The sequence below is a fragment of the Chiloscyllium plagiosum genome, unplaced genomic scaffold (assembly GCF_037043375.1).
Source record: "Chiloscyllium plagiosum isolate Xiang-an unplaced genomic scaffold, Cpla_swu_hap1 HiC_scaffold_38, whole genome shotgun sequence".
Classification (NCBI taxonomy): domain Eukaryota; kingdom Metazoa; phylum Chordata; class Chondrichthyes; order Orectolobiformes; family Hemiscylliidae; genus Chiloscyllium; species Chiloscyllium plagiosum.
Genome location: NW_028270176.1, coordinates 9,038,625 through 9,051,882, shown reverse-complemented (window position 1 = coordinate 9,051,882; position 13,258 = coordinate 9,038,625). Strand labels below are relative to the sequence as shown.

Here is a 13,258-nt window from a genome sequence, read left to right as displayed (position 1 = left end):
CCTCAAAGAACTCCAGTAGGTTTGTCAAACACGAGCTTCCCTTCCTGAATCCATGCTGCGTCTGCCTGATGGAATCTTTTCCAACCAGATATCTCACTATTTCTTTCATTTCCATTCGAATTAATGGGAGATTGTTTAACTCTGGAGTGTATCTATGTGGGAACAATTTTTCCCACTTTTCTTTCACAGTACAGCCTGATTATAACAAACAGGCTATTTTTCTGTCTATTGTAGAAACCTGGTGAAATTTACAAATGTTCTGGCTAATGGTGTGATAGGGTAGCAATAGGCGATTGGATCAAAACAGTTACACCCATTGGTACAGTTTGTGGAGTACAGTGCTAATTGAGTCATGAAATATCCCAACACAGGGTATCCAATTCATGAAATTACTAAACCACACACAGCATTGTGTCGTTTTCAACTGAGTGTTGGATGTGAACTAGTGAGTAATTATAATATATCACTTACCTGAAACATAGAGCTGGGTTACAGGAAAGTAGCTGAATTTATCCGTTCCCTGAAATTCTACTCTGAAGAAATAAGGTCCTCCATCTTCCTGTCTGATGTTGTTTATAATCAGGGAACAGTCTCCATCGTTCAGGTCTCCAGTGAGCCGGGTCCGATGTCGGAAACGTGGCAACTCTTTGCTGTGATCCCGGGAATGAAAGGCTACCAATGGTTTCTCGTTATTAAACCAGATTCCAACCCGTGTTTGGTTTACCAGCTTTGAAGGATAGCTGTAATGACATGGAATCCTTGCACAGCACCCTTCCTGTGCTGTCACGTTACGTGGAGTGTTGATTTGCCACTCTTGCATCAGTCCAGCTGAGGAGAGAAATATCAGTATTCAGTACCAGGTAGGCTGTCTGTGCACTGGACGGAATGGACAAACGTGCTCAGATCAGGTTTCAACATCGAGCAGAGACAAGCTGCTGAAAATCACAGGAGCTGAGAGACCCCATCATTTCGAAAGGGGACGAACGTTGGGGAGCTCTGAGAGAGGACATCATCTCAGTTATCCATGTGGGATTAACATTAACTCACATTCATTTATACAAAATGAGTAGAATATAGAACAGGCCCTTCGGCCCTTGAAGTTGTGCCGATCCTTTATCCTACTCTAAGATCAAATGACCCCAGATACCCTTTATTTTAATATCCTCCATGTGCCTATCCAAAAGTCACTCAAATGTCCCTAATGTGTCTGACTCTACTACCACTGGTGGCAGTGCATTCCACACCCTCACCCTTTCTGTGTAAAGAACCTACCTCTGACATCTCCCCTAAACATTCCTCCAATCACCTTAAAATTATGCTCCCTTGTGATAGCCATTCCCGCCTTTGGAAAAAATCTCTGACTATCCACTCTATCTGTGCCTCTCGACATCTTGTACACCTCTATCAAGCCACCTCTCAGTCTTCTTTGCTCCAATGAGAAAAGCTCTAGCTCCCTCAACCTTTCTTCATAAGACATGCTGTCCAATCAAGGCAGCATCCTGGGAAATCTCTTCTGCACCCTCTCTAAAGCTTCCACATCCTTCCTATAATGAAACAGCCAGAACTGAACACAATATTCCAAGTGTGGTCTAACCAGGGCTCCATGGAGCTGCAGCATCACCTCATGGCTCTTAAACTCAATCTCCCTGCTAATGAAAGTCAATACACCATATGCCTTTTCAATAACCCTGGGTAGCAACTTGGAGGAATCTATGGACATGAGCCCCAACATTCCTCTGTTCCTCCACACTGCCAAGAATCCTGCCAGTAACCCTGTATTCTGCATTCAAATTCGACCTTTCAAAATGGATCACTTCACACTTTTCCAAGTTGAACTCCATCTGCCATTTATCAGCTCAGTTCTGTATCCTGTCACTGTCCTGTTGCAACCTCTAACAGCCCTCCAAACTCTCCACCACTTCACCAACCTTTGTGTCATCGGCAAACGTAGTGACCCACCCTTTCACTTCCTCATCCAAGTCATTTATAAAAGTCACAAAGAGCAGGGGCCCCAGAACAGCACATATCCCTGCGGAACACCCACTGGTCACTGAACTCCAGGCGGAATACTTTCCATCTACCGCCACCCTCTGTCTTCTATGGGCTATCCAATTCTGTATTACATAGAACATAGAACATTACAGCTCATTACAGGAAAACATGAAGGCTGAAACTGATATGGTAAGGAAGATGTTCATATGTGAGTGAGAGAGAGAGAAAACACTCTTTTGTAAATTAGATTCACTGACTGAAGGGTTCAAGAGACAGAGAGGGAGAGAGGGAGAGAGACAGTGAGAGAGTGAGAGACAGAGGGAGAGAGAGAGAGAAAGGGAGATACAGAGAGAGAGAGAGACAGACAGACAGAGAGAAAGGGAGAGACAGAGAGAGAGATACAGAGAGACAGAGAGAGAGAGAGACACAGAGAGAGAGACAGAGAGAGAGAGAGAGACAGAGACAGACAGAGAGACAGAGAGAGAGAGAGACAGACAGAGAGAGAGGGAGACAAAGAGAGAGACAAAGAGAGAGAGAGAGAGACAGAGAGAGAAAAAGGATGGAAGCTGGTGGAAAGATTAACCTTTTATGGTCTGGTTTGAGTGAACACTGGCTTTTCCTAGATTGAATGTTTGTGTGTTGTTCTCTGGAGCTCGAGATCTGGGAATGTTATGAATTTAATTTGCATTCCGGGGATCTAAGATGATTTTAGTAGAAAAAGCCATTTGGACTGGCTTGCTCAGGGTTTCTCACTTTGATGTGTGTGTAACTTGATTAGTCAGACCTGTCATTGAGTTTCTCTTCCTTGGCAAACTTTTGCCATTTTATTGTTGCTTATCTGATGAAGGACATGTGACGTTTTTGTAATTTTAATACCAAATTCTGAATAAGACAGCTTGTTTGCTGCAATAAGGAGTGTAGCCTAAGAGAGCTCGTAGGGGTAAGAGCTGGTGCCGTACTCTGCTCATAGTTTAGGACCCTTCACGCAAGCCTGCCTTGTAGGTATCTATATTATAGTGTAACATTGATACCATTGGTAAATAAAGGTAATAATTTAAACTCAACTGTCAGTAAGAGTTTTATATTCCAGACTGCCACAGAGTAGGATCTCCGGGATGAACCAAGACAGGCTTACGGGTCGATCCATTAGGGATTCCCTGAGCCATCTCGGATAGGTACTTTGACAACTGTGGTGTACCTCCCATTTGCCATGCACGGCACGTACGGCAAAAGTTAATCACATCCTTGTGCAGTCCAGGCCAGTCAGACCTTCGCCTGAGTCTTCCACACACCTGGGTGACCTCCCACTCGTAGTTCATGTGCTACCCATAACCCCTTCTGTCTGGATGCTACCACTAACACAATTTGATGCACTTCCGCCCATTTCTCCTCTGCACTAAACCTGCCATGGTCCCCATTTTTGTCGTAGCATTCTGTCTTTAAGATAATAACCCTCAGGAATATTCTCTGCCTCCTTTTCAGAGTCTGCTTCAATATATATATATATATATATACTTATTGTCTCATCTTTCTGTTGTAGGTCCATTAGCCTTTCAGGCCTAAACACCTCTGCCTGACCCTCCACCTGTTCAGGGTGTTCCTGTACCATTACATCAAACAGGGTGTCCGCTAACTGATCCTCAACTCCTTCGTCTTTCTCTTTAATTTTTGCTTCGTGCTGTGACTTATGATAGTGGGATCTGGTTACTACACAGTCTGGCAAAATTCCAGGGTACTTTTCGTTTAACTCCTCAGTTCCCTGGTCTTTCTTGGGCTTCTCCACAACAAGGGGTGTCACTCCCACTTGGGTCCTGCTAAATCCTGCTGTTCCCAATAACAAACTGCATTCCTGGAACTAACACTCTGTCGATCACTCCCACTGTTACTTCCCGACCCCTGAGTTGGCTCTCCAACCTGATCTTTTGGAGGGGAACGCTTCATTTCTGTCCATCTATCCCACAAATTACTACTCTCTTGGGTAAGAGGTCAGAGAGAGAGCACATATGTTCATTTCTTACTATTACAGATTAATTAGATCCGCATCTCTCTAAATTATAACTTCTTGTCGTTCTCCCCCTGTTCTTTCAGAGTAAACTTTACGCATAGAGGTGGATTCTTTATAGAGATCGGGCACTATATCCATTCCCAGCCCCAGCCTGGGCTGTGCACTCTCCTGCAGCTCCTCGGCTCTTCGTGGGGTCTCCTGCACTACCTTCACTAAGGCCGCTGGCTTAACATCTTTTACCACCTCTTTTCCCACAATGCCTTTCTTTAATGACCAGCACTGTGACTTAATGTGTCTCACCTTCTGGCAGTGAAAACCCCTTTTCCCAGTGCCCTTCCTGACCCACCAGCACTCTAATGTCCTGTGTCCCACCCCATTACAGTGAAAACCCCTTTTTCCAGTGTCCTTCCTGACCCACCAGCACTGTAATGACCTGTGTCCCACCCCATTACAGTGAAAACCTCTTTTCCCAGTGTCCTTCCTGACCCACCAGCACTGTAATGTTCTGTGTCCCACCCCATTACAGTGAAAACCCCTTTTCCCAGTGTCCTTCCTGACCCACCAGCACTGTAATGTTCTGTGTCCCACCCCATTACAGTGAAAACCTCTTTTCCCAGTGTCCTTTCTGTACCACCAGCACTGTAATGTTCTGTGTCCCACCCCATTACAGTGAAAACCACTTTTCCCAGTGTCCTTTCTGTACCACCGGCACTGTAATGTTCTGTGTCCCACCCCATTACAGTGAAAACCCCTTTTCCCAGTGTCTTTCCTGACCCACCAGCACTGTAATGTCCTGTGTCCCACCCCATTACAGTGAAAACCTCTTTTCCCAGTGTCCTTTCTGTACCACCGGCACTGTAATGTTCTGTGTCCCACCCCATTACAGTGAAAACCCCTTTTCCCAGTGTCCTTCCTGACCCACCAGCACTGTAATGTCCTGTGTCCCATCCCATTACAGTGAAAACCCCTTTTCCCAGTGCCCTTCCTGACCTACCAGCACTGTAATGTTCTGTGTCCCACCCCATTACAGTGAAAATCCCTTTTCCCAGTGCCCTTCCTGACCCACCAGCACTGTAATGTCCTGTGTCCCACCCCATTACAGTGAAAACCCCTTTTCCCAGTGCCCTTCCTGACCCACCAGCACTGTAATGTCCTGTGTCCCACCCTATTACAGTGAATACCCCTTTTCCCAGTGCCCTTCCTGACCCACCAGCACTGTAATGTTCTGTGTCCCACCCCATTACAGTGAAAACCCCTTTTCCCAGTGTCCTTTCTGTACCACCGGCACTGTAATGTTCTGTGTCCCACCCCATTACAGTGAAAACCCCTTTTCCCAGTGTCCTTCCTGACCCACCAGCACTGTAATGTTCTGTGTCCCACCCCATTACAGTGAAAACCCCTTTTCCCAGTGTCCTTCCTGACCTACCAGCACTGTAATGTTCTGTGTCCCACCCTATTACAGTGAAAACCCCTTTTCCCAGTGTCCTTCCTGACCCACCAGCACTGTAATGTCCTGTGTCCCACCCTATTACAGTGAATACCCCTTTTCCCAGTGTCCTTCCTGACCCACCAGCACTGTAATGTTCTGTGTCCCACCCCATTACAGTGAAAACCCCTTTTCCCAGTGCCCTTCCTGACCCACCAGCACTGTAATGTTCTGTGTCCCACCCCATTACAGTGAAAACCCCTTTTCCCAGTGTCCTTCCTGACCAACCAGCACTGTAATGTTCTGTGTCCCACTCCATTACAGTGAAAACCCCTTTTCCCAGTGCCCTTCCTGACCCACCAGCACTGTAATGTTCTGTGTCCCACCCCATTACAGTGAAAACCCCTTTTCCCAGTGCCCTTCCTAACCCACCAGTACTGTAATGTCCTGTGTCCCACCCCATTACAGTGAAAACCCCTTTTCCCAGTGCCCTTCCTAACCCACCAGTACTGTAATGTCCTGTGTCCCACCCCATTACAGTGAAAACCCCTTTTCCCAGTGTCCTTTCTGTACCACCAGCACTGTAATGTCCTGTGTCCCACCCTATTACAGTGAATACCTCTTTTCCCAGTGTCCTTCCTGACCCACCAGCACTGTAATATTCTGTGTCCCACCCCATTACAGTGAAAACCCCTTTTCCCAGTGTCCTTCCTGACCCACCAGCACTGTAATGTTCTGTGTCCCACCCCATTACAGTGAAAACCCCTTTTCCCAGTGCCCTTCCTAACCCACCAGTACTGTAATGTCCTGTGTCCCACCCCATTACAGTGAAAACCCCTTTTCCCAGTGCCCTTCCTAACCCACCAGTACTGTAATGTCCTGTGTCCCACCCTATTACAGTGAATACCCCTTTTCCCAGTGTCCTTCCTGACCCACCAGTACTGTAATGTCCTGTGTCCCACCCTATTACAATGAATACCCCTTTTCCCAGTGTCCTTCCTGACCCACCAGCACTGTAATGTTCTGTGTCCCACCCCATTACAGTGAAAACCCCTTTTCCCAGTGCCCTTCCTGACCCACCAGCACTGTAATGTTCTGTGTCCCACCCCATTACAGTGAAAACCTCTTTTCCCAGTGTCCTTCCTGACCCACCAGAATTGTAATGTCCTGTGTCCCACCCCATTACAGTGAAAACCCCTTTTCCCAGTGCCCTTCCTGACCCACCAGCACTGTAATGTCCTGTGTCCCACCCCATTACAGTGAAAACCCCTTTTCCCAGTGTCCTTTCTGTACCACCAGCACTGTAATGTTCTGTGTCCCACCCCATTACAGTGAAAACCCCTTTTCCCAGTGTCCTTTCTGTACCACCAGCACTGTAATGTCCTGTGTCCCACCCTATTACAGTGAAAACCCCTTTTCCCAGTGTCCTTCCTGACCCACCAGCTCTGTAATGTTCTGTGTCCCACCCCATTACAGTGAAAACCCCTTTTCCCAGTGTCCTTCCTGACCTACCAGCACTGTAATGTCCTGTGTCCCACCCTATTACAGTGAAAACCCCTTTTCCCAGTGTCCTTCCTGACCCACCAGCACTGTAATGTCCTGTGTCCCACCCTATTACAGTGAATACCCCTTTTCCCAGTGTCCTTCCTGACCCACCAGCACTGTAATGTTCTGTGTCCCACCCCATTACAGTGAAAACCCCTTTTCCCAGTGCCCTTCCTGACCCACCAGCACTGTAATGTTCTGTGTCCCACCCCATTACAGTGAAAACCCCTTTTCCCAGTGTCCTTCCTGACCAACCAGCACTGTAATGTTCTGTGTCCCACTCCACTACAGTGAAAAACCCTTTTCCCAGTGCCCTTCCTGACCCACCAGCACTGTAATGTTCTGTGTCCCACCCCATTACAGTGAAAACCCCTTTTCCCAGTACCCTTCCTAACCCACCAGCACTGTAATGTCCTGTGTCCCACCCCAATACAGTGAAAACCCCTTTTCCCAGTGTCCTTCCTGACCCACCAGCACTGTAATGTCCTGTGTCCCACGCCATTACAGTGAAAACCCCTTTTCCCAGTGCCCTTCCTGACCCACCAGCACTGTAATGTTCTGTGTCCCACCCCATTACAGTGAAAACCTCTTTTCCCGGTGTCCTTTCTGTACCACCAGCACTGTAATGTTCTGTGTCCCACCCCATTACAGTGAAAACCACTTTTCCCAGTGTCCTTTCTGTACCACCGGCACTGTAATGTTCTGTGTCCCACCCCATTACAGTGAAAACCCCTTTTCCCAGTGTCCTTCCTGACCCACCAGCACTGTAATGTTCTGTGTCCCACCCTATTACAGTGAAAACCTCTTTTCCCAGTGTCCTTTCTGTACCACCGGCACTGTAATGTTCTGTGTCCCACCCCATTACAGTGAAAACCCCTTTTCCCAGTGTCCTTCCTGACCCACCAGCACTGTAATGTCCTGTGTCCCATCCCATTACAGTGAAAACCCCTTTTCCCAGTGCCCTTCCTGACCTACCAGCACTGTAATGTTCTGTGTCCCACCCCATTACAGTGAAAATCCCTTTTCCCAGTGCCCTTCCTGACCCACCAGCACTGTAATGTCCTGTGTCCCACCCCATTACAGTGAAAACCCCTTTTCCCAGTGCCCTTCCTGACCCACCAGCACTGTAATGTCCTGTGTCCCACCCTATTACAGTGAATACCCCTTTTCCCAGTGCCCTTCCTGACCCACCAGCACTGTAATGTTCTGTGTCCCAACCCATTACAGTGAAAACCCCTTTTCCCAGTGTCCTTTCTGTACCACCGGCACTGTAATGTTCTGTGTCCCACCCCATAAAAGTGAAAACCCCTTTTCCCAGTGTCCTTCATGACCCACCAGCACTGTAATGTTCTGTGTCCCACCCCATTACAGTGAAAACCCCTTTTCCCAGTGTCCTTCCTGACCCACCAGCACTGTAATGTTCTGTGTCCCACCCCGTTACAGTGAAAACCCCTTTTCCCAGTGTCCTTTCTGTACCACCAGCACTGTAATGTCCTGTGTCCCACCCTATTACAGTGAAAACCCCTTTTCCCAGTGTCCTTCCTGACCTACCATCACTGTAATGTCCTGTGTCCCACCCTATTACAGTGAAAACCCCTTTTCCCAGTGTGCTTCCAGACCCACCAGCACTGTAATGTCCTGTGTCCCACCCTATTACAGTGAATACCCCTTTTCCCAGTGTCCTTCCTGACCCACCAGCACTGTAATGTTCTGTGTCCCACCCCATTACAATGAAAACCCCTTTTCCCTGTGCCCTTCCTGACCCACCAGCAGTGTAATGTTCTGTGTCCCACCCCATTACAGTGAAAACCCCTTTTCCCAGTGTCCTTCCTGACCAACCAGCACTGTAATGTTCTGTGTCCCACTCCATTACAGTGAAAACCCCTTTTCCCAGTGCCCTTCCTGACCCACCAGCACTGTAATGTTCTGTGTCCCACCCCATTACAGTGAAAACCCCTTTTCCCAGTGCCCTTCCTAACCCACCAGTACTGTAATGTCCTGTGTCCCACCCCATTACAGTGAAAACCCCTTTTCCCAGTGCCCTTCCTAACCCACCAGTACTGTAATGTCCTGTGTCCCACCCCATTACAGTGAAAACCCCTTTTCCCAGTGTCCTTTCTGTACCACCAGCACTGTAATGTCCTGTGTCCCACCCTATTACAGTGAATACCTCTTTTCCCAGTGTCCTTCCTGACCCACCAGCACTGTAATGTTCTGTGTCCCACCCCGTTACAGTGAAAACCCCTTTTCCCAGTGCCCTTCCTGACCCACCAGCACTGTAATGTCCTGTGTCCCACCCCATTACAGTGAAAACCCCTTTTCCCAGTGCCCTTCCTAACCCACCAGTACTGTAATGTCCTGTGTCCCACCCTATTACAGTGAATACCCCTTTTCCCAGTGTCCTTCCTGACCTACCAGTACTGTAATGTCCTGTGTCCCACCCTATTACAATGAATACCCCTTTTCCCAGTGTCCTTCCTGACCCACCAGCACTGTAATGTTCTGTGTCCCACCCCATTACAGTGAAAACCCCTTTTCCCAGTGCCCTTCCTGACCCACCAGCACTGTAATGTTCTGTGTCCCACCCCATTACAGTGAAAACCTCTTTTCCCAGTGTCCTTCCTGACCCACCAGTATTGTAATGTCCTGTGTCCCACCCCATTACAGTGAAAACCCCTTTTCCCAGTGCCCTTCCTGACCCACCAGCACTGTAATGTCCTGTGTCCCACCCCTTTACAGTGAAAACCCCTTTTCCCAGTGTCCTTTCTGTACCACCAGCACTGTAATGTTCTGTGTCCCACCCCATTACAGTGAAAACCCCTTTTCCCAGTGTCCTTTCTGTACCACCAGCACTGTAATGTCCTGTGTCCCACCCTATTACAGTGAAAACCCCTTTTCCCAGTGTCCTTCCTGACCCACCAGCTCTGTAATGTTCTGTGTCCCACCCCATTACAGTGAAAACCCCTTTTCCCAGTGTCCTTCCTGACCTACCAGCACTGTAATGTCCTGTGTCCCACCCTATTACAGTGAAAACCCCTTTTCCCAGTGTCCTTCCTGACCCACTAGCACTGTAATGTCCTGTGTCCCACCCTATTACAGTGAATACCCCTTTTCCCAGTGTCCTTCCTGACCCACCAGCACTGTAATGTTCTGTGTCCCACCCCATTACAGGGAAAACCCCTTTTCCCAGTGCCCTTCCTGACCCACCAGCACTGTAATGTTCTGTGTCCCACCCCATTACAGTGAAAACCCCTTTTCCCAGTGTCCTTCCTGACCAACCAGCACTGTAATGTTCTGTGTCCCACTCCATTACAGTGAAAACCCCTTTTCCCAGTGCCCTTCCTGACCCACCAGCACTGTAATGTTCTGTGTCCCACCCCATTACAGTGAAAACCCCTTTTCCCAGTGCCCTTCCTAACCCACCAGTACTGTAATGTCCTGTGTCCCACCCCATTACAGTGAAAACCCCTTTTCCCAGTGCCCTTCCTAACCCACCAGTACTGTAATGTCCTGTGTCCCACCCCATTACAGTGAAAACCCCTTTTCCCAGTGCCCTTTCTGTACCACCAGCACTGTAATGTCCTGTGTCCCACCCTATTACAGTGAATACCTCTTTTCCCAGTGTCCTTCCTGACCCACCAGCACTGTAATGTTCTGTGTCCCACCCCATTACAGTGAAAACCCCTTTTCCCAGTGTCCTTCCTGACCCACCAGCACTGTAATGTTCTGTGTCCCACCCCATTACAGTGAAAACCCCTTTTCCCAGTACCCTTCCTAACCCACCAGTACTGTAATGTCCTGTGTCCCACCCTATTACAGTGAATACCCCTTTTCCCAGTGTCCTTCCTGACCCACCAGTATTGTAATGTCCTGTGTCCCACCCCATTACAGTGAAAACCCCTTTTCCCAGTGTCCTTCCTGACCAACCAGCACTGTAATGTTCTGTGTCCCACCCCATTACAGTGAAAACCTCTTTTCCCAGTGCCCTTCCTGACCCACCAGCACTGTAATGTTCTGTGTCCCACCCCATTACAGTGAAAACCCCTTTTCCCAGTGTCCTTCCTGACCCACCAGTATTGTAATGTCCTGTGTCCCACCCCATTACAGTGAAAACCCCTTTTCCCAGTGTCCTTCCTGACCCACCAGCACTGTAATGTTCTGTGTCCCACCCCATTACAGTGAAAACCCCTTTTCCCAGTGCCCTTCCTGACCCACCAGCACTGTAATGTCCTGTGTCCCACCCCATTACAGTGAAAACCCCTTTTCCCAGTGTCCTTTCTGTACCACCAGCACTGTAATGTTCTGTGTCCCACCCCATTACAGTGAAAACCCCTTTTCCCAGTGCCCTTCCTGACCTACCAGCACTGTAATGTTCTGTGTCCCACCCCATTACAGTGAAAACCCCTTTTCCCAGTGTCCTTCCTGACCCACCAGCACTGTAATGTCCTGTGTCCCACCCCATTACAGTGAAAACCCCTTTTCCCAGTGTCCTTCCTGACCCACCAGCACTGTAATGTCCTGTGTCCCACCCCATTACAGTGAAAACAGCTGAGGCCTTTCACCTCCTTCCCCCCTCTTGGGTTTTTTTTTAACCTGTGGTAAGCTTTCCCCTGTGTGCTCTACTCTTTGTTTTGTAGTATAGGATCTCTCCTTCTCCCAATTTCTATCCCTCACAGGATGAAAGTCCTGACGGAATCTATATTTTGCCTTATACACTAATGTATATTCATCTGCCATCTGTGCTGCTCTGATCACTTCCTGAACTTTCTGTTCATCCACACAAATTCTTACCATCGCACCCAACTATCAAAATGACTATGTTTACTTCTTTCGATCTCAACATGACTCTGACCTGGTTCCTTTTTTGTTTCTTAATCACAGTCTATACGTTTCTGGTACCAATTCATAAGCACTCAAAATCGCCTGTTTGAATCTGTATGGTCTCTTGACGCTTCACCTGACAGCGCGGCAAATACCTCACGATCTCTGCCTACCAGCTTCGTCTGAACTAGCATTTCTCTACGAGTTGTCTGACTACTCCAGCTGCCCAGCTGATTTTTCAAATGAAATAAAGAAGGATTCAACATCTTTCTCATCAAGATGTGGCAGTTTTGACATATTTGTATACATCGCTACCTTCTCTCGTCATCTCTATCCTGTTTACCTTCCTGACTGATTCGCAACTTCAGAGGTTCAAATTCTCTCTCCCTTTCTCCTTTTGCTTTCTTCTTTCTTTCCTCAGCTGAGAACTTTCTCTCTCTTTTTTCTCATCTTTCTTTCTCTCTTTGTTTCTGTTCCTGTCTCTCTCTTTCTTTCTTTCTTTCATCTAACATCACTCTTCTCTCCATTTATTTATCTTCTAACTCCATTTGCCTCAATTGTAATTTAAGTTTTTCTAACTCTCCTGCACTTGTCTGTTTCTCTGACACACCCAAGTGCTTGACTAGCTCCATTACACTTTCAGCTTTCCTTTTGTCCCTTGTTAGACCCAATTCTAACCTATTTGCTCAATCCAAAAGTATGGCCTTTCACTGTATTTCTAAACACTCTTGGCAACCTTGGGAAGCATCTTCAAACCCCAGAATCTCTTTTGCAATGTTAAGAGCTATTTTCCTCATTTTTAATTTAACCAAACGCAAGTAACCAAAATTATATAAATTATCTCGCCTCCGTTTTATTTAAAGATTTAGGACACTAATCAGCCAGTGTTTAAATCTGCTGCGATCTTTCGTTCTCCAAACTGTTCAAATCTGTCCAAATCTCAGACTGGATCTGTCCAAATCCCAGACCCAAGCCCCCAAGCTGTTACGACACGGAGGTGAACCCCTCTGTTAGTTAAACCAAACACCCAGAAAAGATCACCTCCCCTCGTAATCTGTTAAAGTGTGAGTGACAGAGAACTCCAAAATTCCACTATTTGAAGAAAATAATATCAATTTATTCTTCAAATTGAACATTAAATAACAACTATTTACAGCTCTTAGCCCCCTGTTCTCTTAACTGCTTACAATCTGCCTCCAGCTCTATAACAATATGCTGTTCCAATAAAACACTTATTAAAATCACATCGACTTAATTTCAAAACCACACAGCCGTTGTCTTTCTTCTTCTAGCTGAAGATTTCCCTGAGTCATCATCTTTCTTTTTACTGTGAATATGTTTCATATGAAAAGGTACCTTTTGATAGAGAGTGTTTCCTAGTTTGGATCTGTGTTGATGGCAGTTGCTCAGTCCGATTTTTAAAACGTCTGCATTTTTGCATTCCCAACATTGGATCGTCCCATTGGTTT

The 13,258-nt window shown here is 47.2% G+C and overlaps 1 protein-coding gene across 1 annotated transcript in view; it reads right to left on the bottom strand.

The window, feature by feature from the left end:
- LOC122544238 (sialic acid-binding Ig-like lectin 13) overlaps nucleotides 1–13,258 on the bottom strand; it is a 97,164-nt gene that overhangs the window by 28,045 nt on the left and 55,861 nt on the right. The window contains exon 3 of the mRNA XM_087980871.1: nucleotides 472–828. Coding sequence (XP_087836997.1) covers nucleotides 472–828 — 357 coding nt within the window. The remainder of the gene's footprint in view (nucleotides 1–471; nucleotides 829–13,258) is intronic.